Source organism: Polypterus senegalus, chromosome 15 (assembly GCF_016835505.1).
Source record: "Polypterus senegalus isolate Bchr_013 chromosome 15, ASM1683550v1, whole genome shotgun sequence".
In the NCBI taxonomy this organism is placed as follows: domain Eukaryota; kingdom Metazoa; phylum Chordata; class Cladistia; order Polypteriformes; family Polypteridae; genus Polypterus; species Polypterus senegalus.
This window is the reverse complement of record NC_053168.1, coordinates 38,847,210-38,866,528: the sequence shown is the minus strand read 5'-3', so window position 1 is coordinate 38,866,528 and position 19,319 is coordinate 38,847,210. Positions and strand designations below refer to the sequence as shown.

Sequence of the window (19,319 nt, the reverse complement as noted above, 5' to 3'; positions counted from 1 at the left end):
TATACTATTCAGTTTTACAGTTTAAAAGATATTATTCATTTTAATATTTATCCTTTTGTATAAAAACAATGTTTAATGCTATTCTCTTGAGTACAGGGTGGGCCATTTATATGGATACACCTTAATAAAATGGGAATGGTTGGTGATATTAACTTCCTGTTTGTGGCACATTAGTACATGTGAGGAGGGAAACTTTTCAAGGTGGGTGGTGACCATGGTGGCCATTTGGAAGTCGGCCATTTTGGATCCAATTTTTGTTTTTTCAATAGGAAGAGGGTCATGTGACACAAACTTATTGGGAATTTCACAAGAAAAACAATATCACCAACCATTTCCATTTTATTAAGGTGTATCCATATAAATGGCCCACCCTGTAGTAATTAGTGGAAGAAAATAGTATTTCTAATACCAATTAATAAACTGTAGGAAAATTAATTAAATGTGATAAGATTGTAGAAATTATGAGCTGGGTTTGAAAACTTCTCTTTCTACAGTGTCATCAGAAAGTTGCATATCACATAAGATTTCAAAGTTAACATCTTTAGTGTTGCACTTTTTCTCAAAAAAAGGTAAAAAGCGTTGCATTTTTTTGCCTGAAAAATGATATTTATTAAATCTCATCTTTCTACTGTAAAACATCCAAAACACTAAAATTATAAACTCAGAAGTGTAAAAATTATAACTAATAATATGAAATAAAAAAAATGATAAAAAATGTCTTGTGTGGTATATCTGAATGGGAAAACTGCCTAGGTCATTTACCCGACACTGTTCAGTATAACCATTTGTCTCAACCACAATTCTTTCGATCAAATCAACATCAAGAAATAACTTCAAGTAAGTAAGTAGATCTTGGCTGTCAACGTTCACTTTTATTCATGGCTACCCCACAAAATCAGAACGAGGTGGTGATGGTTCATCTGAAGCAGAGTCAACCCAAACACAAGTGCCTATCTCAGATTCATCAGAATCACTTTTGGTTTCACTGCTTCAAGACAGATGCAATTTGTCATCACTGCTGAGAGGCTCTTCAACATTATCGACTGTATCAGTGTCAAGTGTGTGCAACACCTGGACAGCTGAAAACCATTTCTTGTGAGATGCCATTTTGATGCTTGGAGAAGACGTGTGTACACCATTGCCCAGGTAACGCACAGCCTGACACTTATGCAAGACATGGCCTTACAATTACCAACACTCAGCACTTTTATAGCCGGAGTAATCCTCATGGGTCCAACATTGACGTGAGACGCATCTACACAGTTGCCCAAGGGACACTCTGGACTAACTCTTTTAGCACTGTTTTTGAGAGCCTGAGTGATACTCGGGTCTAACGCTAAAGAAGTTAATGCAAATTGTGATTCATTTTTTTTCTGTTCCATAATACTTAGTCTTGCATCAGACTGCAGAAATCCCATAAATGCGAGAGGGGTCTCAAATGAAGGTGTCTAATGTGGACTATGCTTCAAGTGGTAGGACAGATTTACTAGTTGCAATACTAAATGCCACAATTAGCAATGAATAACCTGCAGTACAAAGGAAGAGCAAATCAGCAAATCACAGAAAACGGTACTACCAAACAAAAAAGAGAAAAAGGAAACAACATACAAAAGTATCAGACACCTTATTCTATTAGCACATGTTAAATTTAACTGCATGAACATACAGTATAAATTAGGTTCATACAAGTCTTCAATAGCAGTGGCAACCTAAAGTCTTAAAATTGTTGATGGTATGAATAAAATAAGTATACATCTTTCATAAATTCAATACCACCAGTGGAAATAAAGAAACTGCAAACTGATCTAATTTGTAGGGCTGGTAATTTGTTGCACTAATGTCCCTTCAATTCACAAAGACCTGATTTGATATTGATGTTATCTTGACTGAATTAGTGGACACTGATAAATTTGAAGAGGTGGCTTTTTTACAAATTACTTAACTATGCACAGAGAACATTAATTAATATTAATATATAATATTAATATATATATTAATTAATATAATGTGACAAATTTCAGTAGCACTTTATTTGAAAGGTGTCAGCATAGTGACTTAAGTGCACAAACAAGGAATGAGATTTAAGAAGAAATAATTGATTAGTAAAGAACAGTTAAAATCAGTATTTGGAAGATGTTAAATTCATTTTTTTTTTAAAGAGCAATGCTATTTTGTTTAATAACACTGCAATCTGTTAAATTATGGTGAATTTTGAATAACGTGTATCGTCACATCCAAGTCCACACATACAATGGGGAGCAGGGGGGCTCTTTGTTTTAATACAATGACATCTACTTTAAAAAACATTTATATTATCTTGTAAATATAAAATATTGCTTCTTAGATAATAAATGTTTTTCAATAATCTATTCATGTCTTATGAATTTCCATTTAGACACCCTTCAACTAAACTGTTGGCCAAATTTACTCCTCTATTGGATATTTATAATTATCTTGAATTAGTCAAAATTAAAGTGTGGAAGACTTTTTGTCTTTCTATAATTCTACAAGTTACACATATCTTCTGTTGTTCACGTTTAGCAGTAATGTTTATCAGTCTCGAAAAGGTGTCTTCACAGTCCTCAGACAAACTGAAAGCATTTTAAAACATGGATCTAGAAATGATGCTTGTTGGCAGCAGCAATGAATGAATGGAACATAAAAGAAAAAAAACATCCATTGTTACTGATAACGCCACTATTATGGAGCTACTTCAACTTCAGCTGCTTTGCACAAATGCCTACTTTTGTATTACGGCCTGATTTGAAAACTCAAGACAATTTTCCCTGCTTTATTTTACGGATAAGGTGCGTTACAAACTTTTTCCACTGTAGCAGCACAGCTATGTGCTTAAAAAGAAACAATGTTTACTGGACTTGGCAAAACAAAACCTTGTGACTGATGCAGTCACGCAATGGAATAACACATTGGAAATGCTAGAAACGTTTCTGTAACAACAAGAAGTCACCTCAGCAGTTTGGTATATAATCAGCAAGGTTGCTCCCGGTGTGACTGGCATGCAACATGCTTGCCTGCAACCATTCTGCCACAGGTGCCCAGTCATTTTTAATGTACAATTTTCATGTATGAATCTGCTACTATATATGTTAAGCTGTCACAAGTTATGGCCTTAGAGATGTGGCAATGCTTAGCATAAACCCTAGGTACAATAACTTCACTCAATTGCTTTCTGGTTGGTATAGCATACCGCCGTTCAAAAACCTGTATCATTTATTGAAAGCACCCGTTCTCAACAATGGTGCAGGGTTTCTTATCTTTACAAATAAAAATTGCAATGGATTGTTATTTTTTAGACACAAGGTAAATTAAATGGAAGCTTGGACTCACTGTCTCCAGTGTAGACTGTTTAGGGTTTACTTGTTTGGATGTCAAGAGAGATTATGCTTTATCGGTGACATGGGGATAAATTATTTCTCAAATTTGTTGTGTTGCAAAAATAATTAACGTCCGAGTTGCACATCTTACATATAGCTTTTGCTTTAATCCGGCTGTTCTTTACTGATGCACTGTTTGAATCTGAAGCAAGTTCATACAACTGATTTAAGTGTCGAAGATGCTGATTTCAGTAAATGAGGACACAATTTTGTGCAAGATAGTAAAGTGCTTTTTCCGTAGAAAGGTTTAACAGGGATATTAGAAACATCTACTTGATTGGACGCCGGGAATGAAGATACGTAAAAATCTACAAAAGGTAATTAAGTAGGATAGAGATTCACAAGATTAATCTTGAGACCTTAAGAATCGATATTGAATCATTTAAACAAAAAGTAATAATCAAAAAATCTATATTTTTACCCAGGCCAACAAATTAAGCAGTGAAAGTGAAAAAGTTTAACTTAAAAAAACAGCTGGCTGAGACAGCTGTTAGTTTACCAAAAAGTCACATAGATTTTATAGTTTTCTCTTGTTCAAACATTTGTGCTAATGTAGGCCTTTTTATTTTTTAAATCTAGTGAGAAGCACCAAGTAGTATGTTAAACACATGCCAGTCTGAAACTTGTTTCATGATAAAATGCACACTTCAAGTGTGTCCTGGACAGTCACAGAAAGAAATGTAAGCTCTACATGCTGTAATTTTCAAATCTTGTAATCTATTATAATAAAAAAAATCCCAGGATGAGACAAGACATTTTAGCCTTGGATGAGACGTGACTTTTTCAGAGAGATACTTTCACAAGATGAGACTTTGTGCCAAGAGATTTAACCACGCCCAGGGCTGGAAAAAGACAGTAGATGACAAGGTAGAACATCGTAAGGAATTCAAAAACATTGGCACGATACACATGCAGAGCAGGTTAAAGATAATGAAGGGACTAAAATTTGAAAGTCTCAAAAAAATGATAGTAAAGATCGCATTATTGCAAACCAACAGTAATTATTACTTGGTGAAATACCCCAACAGTGAAAAGAGATCAACTATATTATTCGGATTTAAACTTTTAAGTCGGAGACTTGTAGATCGCCTAATTCGTGTTGCCATCAGGGAAAAGTAGTATTGTTTCTTCCCAATGAAGAGGTGTATCCACGAGAATTAAGATTTGTTGTTTGTGAAAGTGAAATCCACATACACAAGCGGCACAGACGCGAAGGGGAGTGGGGGCTCTTGGCAGGTGGCAAGCAAAGCGAGCAGGCGGCAAAGCCCCCTAGTACTTAAATATATACAATAGCTTAACTAGGTTAAAATATTACCAGTAAATTATTACCTTAAAGATAAGAGATCCATGTCATTTCTAGTGGCTTTTGTAAATTCGGAACATATATCCATTTCTCTTCAGTAAATCTAGCATGAGATTTTGACATAGAACTTTAAAAACATCTGTAATGGACCGACATCATAAATCCAGGGATGTTTTGTCTTCTGCACCCACTATTAACAACAGGTGGCACAGTGGAATAGTGGTAGTGCTGATGCCTCGCAGTAATGAGACCAGGGCTTGGCACTTGGGTCTTCCCTGTATGGACTTTGGATGTTCTTGCCATGTCTGTATGGGTTCTCTCTGGGTGCTCTGGCTTTCCCCCCCACAGTGCAAAGACCTACAGATTAGGTGAATTGCCCATGCTAAATTAGCACTAGTATGTGCTTGGTGTGTGTGTGTGTATATTCCCCCTTCCATGGACTGGCACCCCGTCCAAGGTTTGTTTCTATCTTGCACCATATGCTAGCTGGGATTAGCTCTAACCCAATGTGGCTGGATTAAGCGGGTTGGAAAATGATATGACCTAATATTGCAAGTGAACAGCAGTGGCAAAATTAATTGCCAAATTTAATTACAACGGCCTTCATGCAAGAGGACAATTCATCTTTTTCCAATGAGAATCTGTGCCATGCAATAAATTTAATACTTGCTTTTACATTTCTAAAGATGATCCCCACTCAAAAGGACCATTGGCAATTAATAAGATTGGGGCACCATTCAAGCCTGAGCCTTGCTGCGGTCACACACAAATCTAGCCACTGAAGAGAGAAATCTACTCCTGATCAAAATTTGCTTAAAATTATAGATACAAATGCATCTGGATATTTTTTCCTCTTTAAATATGGGGGCAATAGGCAATTACTGAAATCCAAGAGGGTAAGGAATTATAAATCCAATAATGCAGATCTGTTAAAATGTAATTAACTTTAAAATATGAGCATTTTGACATCATTCTGAGATGTGTTATTTCTTTACATAGACATTTTTCCAAAGCTGCACACAGACAGAAAACTGTACTACTTCCAAAAGCTCACAAAGTTTATATAAGTATACCATATTGAGAGGTACTTACCCTTTATGAGATTGTCTGCACTATTGTAGATTTTTATAAGAAAATATGGTTAATTTTTGGGGAGTTTGAGGTACACACAGACTGCTCATTTCTTTTATTTTTGATTTGTCTCTGATCAATGTTGATCTGACAAATGTAGACCATGACCCTTTCAAGACATCATGGGAACAATATTTAGTCATACATTCATCAAGAGAAGGATAAAAATGCTTTTAAAAGTCTCCAGGGCACCACTAAATTATGGTCAGAACAACAATGTTCAAAGTTCAAGGAACAGTACAAGCCACCTTCCTATGCAGGGCTGTCTTGCCACCCTAGAAAACAGCAACATATTCCCACTTCAGCTAATAATACTGTTTATACACCTGCTATGTGCACGACATTGGGTGACCAAAAAAAAAAATATATCATGCATAAAAGGGAGGGAGAAACCAGGGTAATTACATCATGAATGGAGTTGTATTATCCGCTATAGTTCTTAAAACCGTTCTACAAATATACAAGTCAAATAGACCATGCTTGCACCACTGTCTGAGGATGAACTAGATAATTTGCCATCATAAAAGAACTATAAATCCAACTTTTTTGTCAGGGGATCCTTCAAGAGGATGTCAGGAATTCAATTAATAAGCAGAGGGATAGTGAAGCTTCTAAGCAAATTGAAACTATGCAGGCTACCTGACCCACAAATCAGCCTAGATGGCCAAAAATGAATGGTGCAAAATTAAATTGTTTTTCCATTAAGGTGTTGTAGAGTTCATAATCACTCACTATGTAGCACTGACAGCATGTTACTACACATGTAACAGACTGCAAAAAGCCCCGACATAGTCTAGACCAGTGATGGCGAACCATTTAGAAACCAAGTGCCCAAACTGCAATCCAAAACCCACTTATTTATCGCAAAGTGCCAACATGGCAATTTAACCTGAATACCACCTAAAACTGAACACCAGCATAACCAAGGAGCTGGTGGTGGATTTTAGGAGGCCCAGGCCCCTCATGGACCCCGTGATCATCAGAGGCGAGTGTGTGCAGAGGGTGCAGACCTATAAATACCTGGGAGTGCAGTTGGATGATAAATTGGACTGAACTGCCAATACTGATGCTCTGTCTGTCTATCTACTGAGCTTTTAGTTTAGAAAAGCCACTCATACATTAACATCTTTTGTCTTAAAAGAAAAACATAATAGCGGAGCTTTCAATGATACAAACAACTTTTTGTTGAAAGGTAAAAGTTTGCATTCGGTATGCTTTTGAACAATTAATGTGCTTTTTGCTGTTGTATGCATGCTGATAATTTGTCTAACCTTGGCTCATACTTTGTAAGCTTGAGAGCAACACATGCAGCACTCAGGTCATCTGTTAGTCTGTTTCTGGTGTCAGATTTGATTTAATGCAAAGCTGAAAACAGCTGCGCACAAGCATAAGATGTTTCAAACAAATTAAGGAAAGCAATCTCAAGTGCCTTCATTGACTTATTTGGCAGAGAATTCCACACTTTAAGGATTTCATTTTCATAACTAACTGTGCTGTCCTTTGTCATCCCTTCGATCCTCTCAAGTGTTTCACGCAGGTCTTCCCTATTAAGCTCCGCCCCCAAAGCTTCCATTATATATTATGGGGTCGTGGATCAGGTGTGGCGATTAGCAACTCCCGGCAATAATTACAGATGCGGACGACTCCTCACACCTGTGCGCTTAAGCGAGGACTGCCCGCATCACAAAGCTCCCGGAAACCGCTCCGGCCACTCTACCATATCCCCCTTTAAGCCGCGAGTGCGGCAATTATCTGTTAAAACTGGCCTTTTCAATTTTGAGCTGTGGACCCGCTATACCACATCCCCTCTAACCCCACCACGGGAATCACAGACTCAAAAGGCTGCAGTCCGTGCCACACCCTCAAGCAGCATGTGTGCCGCCCGCCTTACCCCAGACAGGAGAGGAAGGGCCGCGCTCCCATTGGGCTGCTGGGCAGAGGGGCGGGTGATGTGAGAAAAGTCCTCCGGCTGCGCGTTAAGAGGGGGAGTGGTGAGGGGAGCAGCCCGGCCCCGCATTCCTCTGGCTTTATAGTAACGAACTCTGTGCTCGGGTGACGGCGCGCGTGCCCACTGAGAGGGCTCCGAGTGCCCCCTTTGGCACGCGTGCCATAGGTTCGCCACCACTGGTCTAGACTAACATAACACACTCGCTTCACTTTATTTATTATATAAAAAAGAAAAAAAACACTGCCATCTAATGTTACGTCTACATTTGCAATAATCTCATTACTATTAAAAATATCTCATGCCCGGTCTTTTGAAAATGCTCAAGAGAACATTGTGCCTTTTCTCTGTAAACTTGCCATGGAGCCGGTTTTGATCTCACGACCTCCGGATTATAAATCAGCAGATCTTAACCGCTACACTACAGAAGCTGTCGTATTGTACTTGCACCTTTTGCGAAAGTGTTTATTTGATATTTAGCCATCAGCCTTCACACATACAGTTCATGTGTAAATTTTGTTATTTATTACTAAAACATGAAAAACATTTGTTTTAACAATGCATTTGCATAGACTGTTGTAGACACAAAACACACCTCAAAATTATTTCCCCTTTGGGTAGCTCACAACCAGATAATTAATCAAGGCAGGAACTGGGAGAACTTCTTGCCCATTATGAGGCGCTTGGGGGGTTATGGTACAGCAGGCTGCTTGGGCTTATCAACATATTTAGAAGACAAAAGAGGCTGACAGAGAGGTGCGAAGGGATTTAAGGTGGGTCAGATTTACAAGTTTTTTTGGTTGGCTCTGGTAATTCTAGTGTTAATGGCTTGTCTGGAAGATGATAATGACAAGTCCAATATGTATTCTAATTTAACATTTTACTTCCTATGACTCTATAATGGGGTTTCTCACACAATAACCCTGTGCTTCCTGTCTTTAACCTGAACTACCAGTTTTTAGTTTGATGCCCAACGTCTTATATGGTACCTTATTAAATGCTTTTTGAAAATCAAGATAAATAAAATCATACGCACCACTTTGATAGCATCTTTTCTTGCTTCTTCATAGAATTCCAGCATAGTACTAAACAGTGTTGGGGATGGTATGTTAAAAATAACATGCATTATATAGTCCAATTACTTTTTAAAGTAACAAGTAATGTAACGCAATAGTTGTCCCTTAAGTTAATATTTTTAGAGTAAGTGCATATTATATTGTAAAAAATAAACGTTATTTTTGGTTAATACAAAATAAGAAAATGGCAAACAAAAGTAGTGCACTCTTTGTAATGCATAGACTTTTATAACTGGATAACACATTTAGTTACTGTTTATTTGAGTAATGAGCAATGTAATTAAGTAACTTTTAAAAGTAACATTCATCAATACTGTTAGAAAAATAAACCCTGCCAACCTGAACCCATACAGACCTTTCCATAAAATTCCAGTCATTGCCATGTTCTGCTCAATCTTTTTATATACAGTGGAACCTCGGTTTGCGAGTAACTTGGTTTACGAGTGTTTTGCAAGATGAGCTAAATTTTTTCATAAATTTTGACTTGATAAACGAGCGATGTCTTGCAATACGAGTAGTATGGATACACTTTGTCTGCTGAGCGTCACGTGATTACAACTGAGCTGATGGTGGTTCTCTCTCACGTGTGTGTGTGTCTGTCTCTCTCTCTCCTTGAGGGCAATCGTCTCCTACTCTCCGTCTGAGTCTGCGTGCCTCACTCATATAGTCAACATCCGTACATGCATATACTGTTTACTACAACATTGTGACTGTGTGCGTGCTGTGAAGTGCGAGTCCCCGTCTTGCGCCCCAAAACGCAAAGCTGAGTCTTAGTACTTTAACACCACCGGCTTTATGCAGCTTGAAACACCAACAGCACGGTTATTTATTGTAGCAGGATCTTTATAATGTTCCTTGTATCAACCATCGACAGCAGGCACCTATAGCATGTCCGCGATCTTTTTGGATACGCTTATACGGCGAACTGCTATAGCGCTGAGAGACTGTGATTGCTTTTGGACACTCTTCCACGTGTCGTTCCGTTGGGTGGAATCTCACAAGAGTTTAGAAACTCACTCACACCAGCCATGATTCTTTTTAAAGGTAAAGTGCAGGTTAATTTGTTTTATGTATTTTTACTTTATATTTTGTATTAATTATTTTTATATGAATAGTTTTGGGTTGTGGAACGAATTATCTGAGTTTCCATTATTTCTTATGGGGAGTGCTTTGGACTGCGAGCACGTTTCCGGAACGAATTATGCTCGCAAACCGAGGTTCCACTGTATAGGAAAAATATTTGCTATTTTTGTCCTTAGAAATATCCCTGAAGTACAGCGACTTTAAAAAAAAAAAAATGCGTCAATCGTTTGTATATATACTCACTAATCCCCTAGGCCCTTGAAGACAAATGTTATCTAGTGACTTGTTACATTAAATAATATTTAATCTAAGCAGCATTTGTCCCTCTATAATTTCCAATTTGCAAAGTACCTCCTTAGTAGTCCCTGTTACTGCTAGGAGGTTATGCACTGCCCGACGTGAAAACTTCAGAAAAGTACAAGTGTAGATCACTTGCTATTTCACTGTCCATATATTTTAATATATAATAATTTAATTTACTATTCCAAATACATTTCACCTCTTCTGACAGTTTTTACTAAAATAGTGAAAGACTCTCCTTGGTTCATCTTTCATGTTACCTGCAATGTTACTCTCCAACTTCCATTTAGCTTCCCTTAGATCCTTTTAAATGGATGCTCTTATACACCCTACAGTTAGCACTGAAGTTGTGTCTGCAAGCATTGTACAGCTGTATTTTCCTTAGAAGCTTCTTTTATATCTACTTTTTTAAAACAGTAATTTTTTTATTTATTACTATTTCCAAACATAGGGATTACTCTGTCCTACATTATGAAAAAAATATTTTATAACCTGTTCCTTGGTTGTCTCTACTATTAAAAACTTATCAGTTTACGCTTTGATTAATCTGTTCAAAACTGGTCCTTCCAAAAATAAATTTAACAATTGTATTCTTTGTATCTGTGTTCTTCCAAAACACTGAGAACTGTATTATATTAGGCCACTTAACCCTCGACTCCCTGAACAGTATATGGATTATTACAAAATATTAAATTTAGATGGGTTTCTCCATCAAAAAAGTCACTGATTACGTCTAAAAACTCCTAGTCTTGTGCTCCACTATTTACAAGGTTGGCTTAGTTAATATTTAGGTAATTTAAGTTCCCCTTGATTATAATGTTCTCCTCAAAACTTGCCTTTGTAATATTATTAAAAAGGTGCGCACTCCTAAAATATGGTCTCTATTCCTGATACTTTCTAGTCAAATCCAGATGTGATCACTAAGATATGGAAAATCATTCAATATAAGAAGGCATGCATTTAAATTCTATTTTGTATAAATGGCAACCTCTCTCTTTTTTATCCTTCCTAAAACTGTGTAACCATCTATAATAAAATCATCCTTATCTTTATTTAGCCCATGTTGCTTTTATTGCTATACTATCATAAATATGCTCAGCTACATACAACTCAAGACACATTTAAGTATTTTTGATATTTCTAGCATTCAGCTAAGCAATGTGTTACTTATTTTACTAATGCATTTTAGTTCTGATCTAGAATTTAAGTTACTATGGACATTTGTTTTATACTGCTATTCGGCCATTCATGCAGAGTTCTAAATGTGACCTGCCCCAATCACACTGGCCTGGCCTGGCCCATAATTCTCTATTTTAAACAATCATTGACTAAACTACTCATAACCTCCTCACTACATTGGTGCTTAACATTGGTTAAGTCAAACCAGTCAGAGCAGAAATGGGCACATATATTCCCATCTAGGAAACATGCAGGATAATTAAGCAATTTAATTGTAATGACAATCTTAGTTTGTTCTTTAACTCACAGAAAATAAGTTATGCTTCAAAACAGTAATACAGAACTGTTACTTCATTTTTTTACAGTTTGCTATTCAAATCAAGTTCTGTTACATTATGATATAAATCAACATTTTTCAGAGATCAACTGTAAATAGTTGTTCCACCTTATTGCCTTTTTACTTTTGTCTTTCTTTTTGGTATACAGAACAACTTAGCTACTATCATGTAACTCAGAAGTAATTCAATGATCCCAGAATGAAAAAAAGTATCTCTACTTTCAAATCAATGCTGCCTAAATAGGTGTTTGGACTTTAGCTATGTCACAGCAAAAAAAAATAAAAAATCCTTTGAAATACAAGTAAAAGCGTAGTTAATTTATGCATGATCAAATGTAATTTCTCCTTTAAAAATAGCTTATTTGCAACTAGAACAAGATAAAGTTAGGGAGAGGTATGTTGTAATACTTTATAAGTTTAGATTCTTGTTAAATTGTAAAAGAAAGGGTTATCAAACTATGGAGCAAATTGACCTAGCATATAATTAAAAAAACCTAAACAGTGCTGTAAAAAATGTAGAAATACAAGAATTAAAACAGAACATACCATTATCATTACTTTTCTCAGAATGAAATGATTTTGTTGAAAATATACTTGCTGGTTCATGATTCTTCTCTACTGGTGATCTACGCAATGTAAAACAAAATAAAGAATAAAATTTAGTGCTTTAATGCAAAATAAAATTACATATTTAAAGATTACTTTATTGTACACATGATTTTAAAAATAGCCAATAAAAGAGACTTCTACAGCAATATGCCTTAAGGATTACCGTATATCTTCCAATAGTAGCCCCGGCATTTATTCAAAAAATTATTCGGATGGCCCGGCGTTTAAAAGAGACCGGCTATTATTCGCCTCGCAGACGGAATGGTGATGGGTAAATGGGGTTCATTTGGCAGTAAAATACGGTATGGTACCGTATTTACGGTCACAAAATGTAGGCAACAACACTGGATGAACATTTCAGGATTTAATGAAATCATCAGTACGGTCTTATTAAAGCAGTATACAGTACGGTACTACCGTAAGCATGAAAAACAGGTACGGTAGACTTCAACTTTCTTGCCAATGATGCTCATCAGCCCGACAAGTCCCCTGCGGAACATAAGGAAATGCAATAAGCTCCAAACTTACGCATATACGTATACATTACGACATGAGACTGGATAAGATACAATAAAGTAAAGTACTTACCATCTACTCGTCGTCTGAATAGGTAATGATTGCTTCGTTATTTGCGAGTTCTTCTTCATCTTCCTCTTCTTGTGATTGCACTAAGGTACTCCCATTGCTTGTTATCGCGCAGTAATCAGTTTTATCAGGATTAACGTGTCGAAGATGGCATTTTCATGTTCTTCCCACCACCTCTGCCCTCCCTGTGGGGTTATGATTGAGGTGGAGACGAAAGGGCAAAATGTACACACAGAAATTTCTTTTTGACTTTCTCGCTTCCTCGATAGCATCCGACGACAAAACATTTTTGACACAAAAAGGTACTTACTGTATGATTCACTGCAGGAGGGTGGTAGCCCAGGTGGTACGAAAAGAGGATAAGAGCACGAAAAAGGCAGTGGGTCATTGGAGATCGGCGTTTACTACAGACCGACGCTTAAAGGAGACCGGGTACTATTAGAGACCGCCGTCTATTTGTCACGACATCTCTTCAAACCCGGCGTTTATTGGAAACAGGCGTCAATAAGAAGCCGGCCACTACTAGAAGATATACGGTACATAATTTGTAGCTACTCAACACCAAAAGGATTCTTTCAATTAATGTTTAATGTTGATTATTTCTGACCACACAACAGTTCTGCTTTTATAAATAAAAAAGCAGAAAATGCAAAAAAAATATGCTGTACATAATGCAATCATTTGATTGGACATCCCGGTCAAGCTTCATGTTTTACTGAATCTGCAACTAAATAAAAGTTAAAATCTTATCTCTAGGGTACAGACTTAAACATGACATAATTGCTGAAAAAATGCAAAAACATTTGATGAATTTAACCGAATGAAAAAATAATACTCATACATAAATGAATATAGTATATGCAAAGGCAGGGGCAGTAAATACCTAGGAATCTATAGTTTAAATCAGACAAAACACAACTACATTCTTGTAGGCAGCACATTACATATGTATTTGCTAGAAAAAATGCAGACTTAATTGTACATTCTCTCATGAGCATTAGTAAGTTCAGAAAAGTAATACTTACCATCATAAAACAGTAATGCAATGAAATATTGATGTTTGTTACTTTTTCTACAGAAACTGAAAAAACCCTTCAATAGATCATGTTCCACCAATTGCTCATTCACAGATGTTATTCTAATCAACAGCCAAGTTTAACTGTAAAAACACTGACTGATCTAGTGAAACCATGATGAGTTTAGTTATATAATACTGTAGTTATACAATTTCAGTATATCATCAGAAACCTGTAAAAAGAAAACATGGCAAAATCTGTTACAGGCAACTGCTAGCTCTGAGGGCTAAAACATTTTACATCTGATTCATTATTGATTTTTTTTATTAAAACTATGTTAATGCTACTCTCCTTAAAACGCAACTGCATAATTTAAAATCTGTAAAAACACATATGATGCACTATATAAATAGGTTTGTTTGGGAATTTCATTACAACCAGCTAATTTATAATTTGCTTGTACCATTACAAGGGGCAGGGCCAGATCCCAGCTTAGCACTTTATATTAGCAGTGCATACCCGGATGTTGGCAACTCATAAGAAATGGAACTCACTAGCCATCATCATAAAAGAGCAAGATGGTAGAGGGAAGTTAGTTCTGGACATCATCCTAACATTGCCTTCTGCTGGTTAGGAACCCAATTGGCAGGTTGCCATAATCATAGAGTTTTCATAATCTTTTCCCCTCAAAGCTGGAGTGGCTCTTTCAGAAGATAGATAGATACTTTATTAATCCCAAGGGGAAATTCACATACTCCAGCAGCAGCATACTAATAAAGATCAATATTAAATTGAAGAGTGAAAACAATGAAGGTGTAACAGACAGACAATTTTGTATAATATTAACGTTCACCCCCCCCGGGTGGAATTGAAGAGTCACATAGTGTGGGGGAGGAACGATCTCTTCAGTCTGTCAGTGGAGCAGGACAGCGACAGCAGTCTGTTGCTGAAGCTGCTAATCTGTCTGGAAATGATATTGTGCAGTAGATGCAGTGGATTTTCCATTATTGACAGCAGCCTGTTCAGTGCTTGTTGTTCTGCCACGGATGTCAAACTGTCCAGCTCCGTGTCCACAATAGAGCCTGCCTTCCTCACCAGTTTGTCCAGGCGTGAGGCATCCCTGTTCTTTATGCTGCCTCTCCAGCACACCACCGGATAGAAGAGGGCGCTCGTCACTACCGTTTGATAGAACATCTGCAGCATCTTATTGCAGATGTTGAGGGATGCCAGCCTTCTAAGGAAGTATAGTCGGCTCTGTCCTTTCTTACACACAGCATCAGTATTGGCAGTCCAGTCCAACTTATCATCCAGCTGCACTCCCAGGTATTTATAGGTCTGCACCTTATACACACAGTCACCTCTGATGATCACGTGATCCATGAGGGACCTGGGCCTTCTAAAATCCACCACCAGCTCCTTGGTTTTGCTGGTGTTCAGATGTAGGTGGTTCGAGTCGCACCATTTAACAAAGTCCTTGATTAGTTTCCTATACTCCTCCTGCCCACTCCTGATGCAGCCCACGATAGCAGTGTCGTCTGCAAACTTTTACATGTGGCAGGACTCCGAGTTGTATTGGAAGTCTGATGTATATAGGCTGAACAGGACCGGAGGAAGTACAGTCCCCTGGGGCACTCCTGTGTATGCTGACCACAATGTCAGACCTGCAGTTCCCGAAATGCACATACTGAGGTCTGTCTTTAAGATAGTCCACAATCCATGCTACCATGTATGAATCTACTCCCATCTCTGTCAGCTTGTCCTTAAGGAGCAGAGGTTGGATGGTGTTGAAGGCGCTAGAGAAGTCCAGAAACATAATTCTTACAGCACCACTTGGCCTCTGTCCAAGTGGGAGAGGGATCAGTGTAGCATATAGATGATGGCATCCTCTGCTCCCACCTTCTCCTGGTATGCGAACTGCAGAGGGTCGAGGGCGTGACGGACCTGTGGCCTCAGGTGGTGAAGCAGCAGCCACTCCATGGTCTTCATCACATGTGACGTCAGAGAGACAGGCCGGAAGTCATTCAGCTCACTAGGACGCAATACCTTTGGGACTGGGGTGATGCAAGATGTTTTCCTAAGCCTCCGGACTCTCCCTGTTCCAGGCTGAGGTTGAAGATGCGCTGTAGAGGACTCCCCAGATCCAACGCACAGGCCTTCAGCAGTCGTGGCGATACTCCATCTGGACCCGCTGCTTTGCTGGCACAAAGTCTCCTCAGCTCTCTGCTTACCTGGGCTGCTGTAATTGTGGGTTGGGGGAAACTCTCTCCTATGCTGGTATCAGCAGAAGGATGGGTGAAGGGTGCAGTACTCCGAGGTCAGAGTGGGTTAGGGTGGTCAAACCTGTTGAAGAAGTTGTTCATCTGGTTTGCTCTCTCCACATCTCTCTCAATGGTGGCACCCCACTTCGAGCTTCAGCCAGTGATGATCTCCATCCTAAACTTCCTTCATGCTGTTATTCTGCAACTTCTGCTCCAGCTTTCTCCTGTACTGCTCCTTCGTCGCCCTGAGCTGGACTCGGGAGTTCTTTCTGCTTGCGCCCTTTTCTTCTGGTTCAAAAGGCCTTTAATGTCACTTGTAATCAATGGCTTGTTGTTAGCATAGCAGCGTACTGCTCTTACTGGAACTACAATGTCCATACAGAAGTTGATGTAGTCAGTAGTGCAGTCAACAACCTCCTCAATGTTCTCACTATGTGACCCCTGCAGGATATCCCAATTCGTAGTTCAGAAAATGGGACAACTACCAGAATTCCTTCTACATGTTCATGCTGATATCATGAATTGTGCTTTGTGCTGACGTGTGCTTTGCAAACGCTAGAGTCTGTTGAGAGTTGTTGGTTTGTTCTGTGGTGTGAGATTTAAATAAAAAAAAAATACATTTTGCTCTTAAAAACTTGGGTTTTGGTTGCCTCTAAGGAACCGTGTGGGAATTTTTTAAAGCTTTTTTCCCTTTAGAAGGGTTTTTTTTTTGCCCGCACAAGAGCAAAAGTAGCTGGGTGTTTGGAAGTGCGCTTGGAAAAGTTATTTGTACTTGTTCTTTTTCTTGTTATCTGTATTTGAATTAGCATCGAGGCGGCAGGGTAGAAAGCAGCAGTAACTGATATCGGCATTTGTAAATAAATAACCGCGTCGTCGTAACAGCGATTCCTTAGTTTAAAGGAAAAGAAAAAAAGGCCGCGGCTGACTTCAAAGCAGTAAAAGGTGGAAACTCAGTAGTGCGAAGGTAGGCGGCCTGCGTTAAGACGCCGATCAGGCACAAGGAGCAGTAGGAGCAAATAAGGTAGTAAAGTTTTATTTATTTGTTTATTTTAGATTAAACAGTCCTTAGCAGTCCAGAGGTAGAACAGTTAAGTGGGTGACAACGTATTGGTTCATTAATACGGTGGAATACAAACAGCGCGAGTGAAGAGCTTATAAGTAAGAGAGCGCAAAGTTAGAAGAGACAGAGAAAAGTAAAGTTAACCTCATAGAAAGGCAAACAGCAGGCAGCTGAGAGGGAGAACAGTACAGGAGCTTAAGGGGAAAAGGTGTAAAATATCTGTAGCAGATCTTAGTGTTACCATTTAAGTTAAGGAGCAGCTGAAAGAAGAAGAAATTTAATTTTAAGAAAAAAAAATAGTTAAGGCAGTTTAGTAATCCCAAATCAAATTTTAATAATGAGGCCAGTGCAATGCAAGTCCTGTTGGATGTTGGACTTTTAGATGATGGTTTGGAAGAGCCAGTTGTCTATGAGGGCTACATCTGCAAGAGATGCCAGCTGATCCAGCACCTCGAGCTCAGGGTCGCTGAACTGGAGGAGGAGTTGGCTGACCTGCGTTGTAATAGAGAATTGGCGGACTTGGCCCAGGTGTCCTTTAGAGAGATAGTTTGCACCCCTAAGGTGGCGCAAGATTCCAGACCAGACAGGTAGGAATAGGTGGGTCACGGTCACAAGGCGTAAGGTAAAGGGTGCACACTGTCTGGGGCATCAACCCCAGAATTAGAAGTGTCTAACCGTTATCATGTCCTGGCGGAGCTGGACGGTGACTCTGATAATTCTGAGGTGGTAGGCAGGGTTGAGGAGCCCCAACGGGCCACCTCAAAACCAGTTCCCAAAAAGAGAGAGGTAGTGATAGTTGGGGACTCAATCATTAGGGGGATTGAAGCGCAGGTGTGCTCCTGAGAGAGAGAGTCTCGACGGTGTGTTGCCTTCCGGGAGCACAGGTGGGAGACTTCCTGGAAGGGTGGATAGGCTCTTGGCCAGAGCGGGGGTTGATCCAGTTGTCATTGTCCACGTTGGAACAAATGACATACATAAGGGTAGTCTGTCAGTTCTGCGATCCAAATTCAAAGAGTTAGGTACCAAGCTGAGGAGCAGAACTGACAAGGTAGTCTTCTCCAGTTCTGCCTGTGCCACGCGCCAGTCCAGGTAAGATTGAGGAGATTAGAAGGCTTAACGCATGGCTCAAATCTTGGTGCAGGGTAGAAGGGTATAGGTTTATGGGGCATTGGGACTCCTTTTGGAACAGATGGGACCTGTTCCACGTGACGGGTTACATCTGAACCGAGGGGCACCAATGTATTGGGGAGGCGTATGTGTAGGCTAGTCGAGGATTGTTTAAACTAGGGAATGGGGGCAGGGAGTTTAGGACAGGCCAGATTTAGATCTATACATGGAAGAACAAACAATGGTGTAGAAATAAAAATGCATAGTAATGTAAATTTTAAGCAAACACGTAAAGATAGAAGGATTAACACATTAAAAATAGCTTGCCTTAATGCTAGAAGTATCAAAAATAAGGTAAGTGAGTTGGAGTTGTATGTAGCAGAGCATAATTATGATATTATAGCAATAACGGAAACCTGGCTAAATAACAAAGATGGGGATGAGTGTAACATAGAGGGATACACATTTTTAGGAAGGATAGACAGAACAGAAAAGGAGGTGGGGTTGCTGTTTATGCCAAACAGGAATTAAATGTAAGTCATCTTCAGTTGGATGATGAGCCCCATCTTAGTGAGGACATGTGGCTTCGCCTGGAAAATATTAGGGAAAAGGTCTCATTTTAGGAGTGTGTTATAGACCACCCAATTCAGACAGTAATTTCAACACACATCTTTTAGTAATATCAAAAGGCAAGTTTACAGGGGATATTATAGTCATGGGGACTTTAATTATCCAAATATTAACTGGGATAACCTTACAGATGGAGGAGCACAAGAGCAGGAGTTTTAGAAGTAATCAGTGACTGTTTTTTAACACAGCATGTTAAAGCACCAACAAGGGGTGAAGCCTGTCTGGATTTAGTATTCTGTAATAATCAGGATAGAATTGAGGGTGTAGAGGTGATTGAACCACTAGGGTCAAGTGACCATAATGTA

At 38.8% G+C, this 19,319-nt stretch overlaps 1 protein-coding gene across 1 annotated transcript in view; it reads right to left on the bottom strand.

Annotated features, from left to right (window-relative positions):
• Positions 1 to 19,319, bottom strand: part of top2b (DNA topoisomerase II beta) — a 93,397-nt gene that overhangs the window by 8,387 nt on the left and 65,691 nt on the right. The window contains exon 32 of the mRNA XM_039737494.1: positions 12,296 to 12,375. Within this exon, the coding sequence (XP_039593428.1) occupies positions 12,296 to 12,375 (80 nt within the window). The remainder of the gene's footprint in view (positions 1 to 12,295; positions 12,376 to 19,319) is intronic.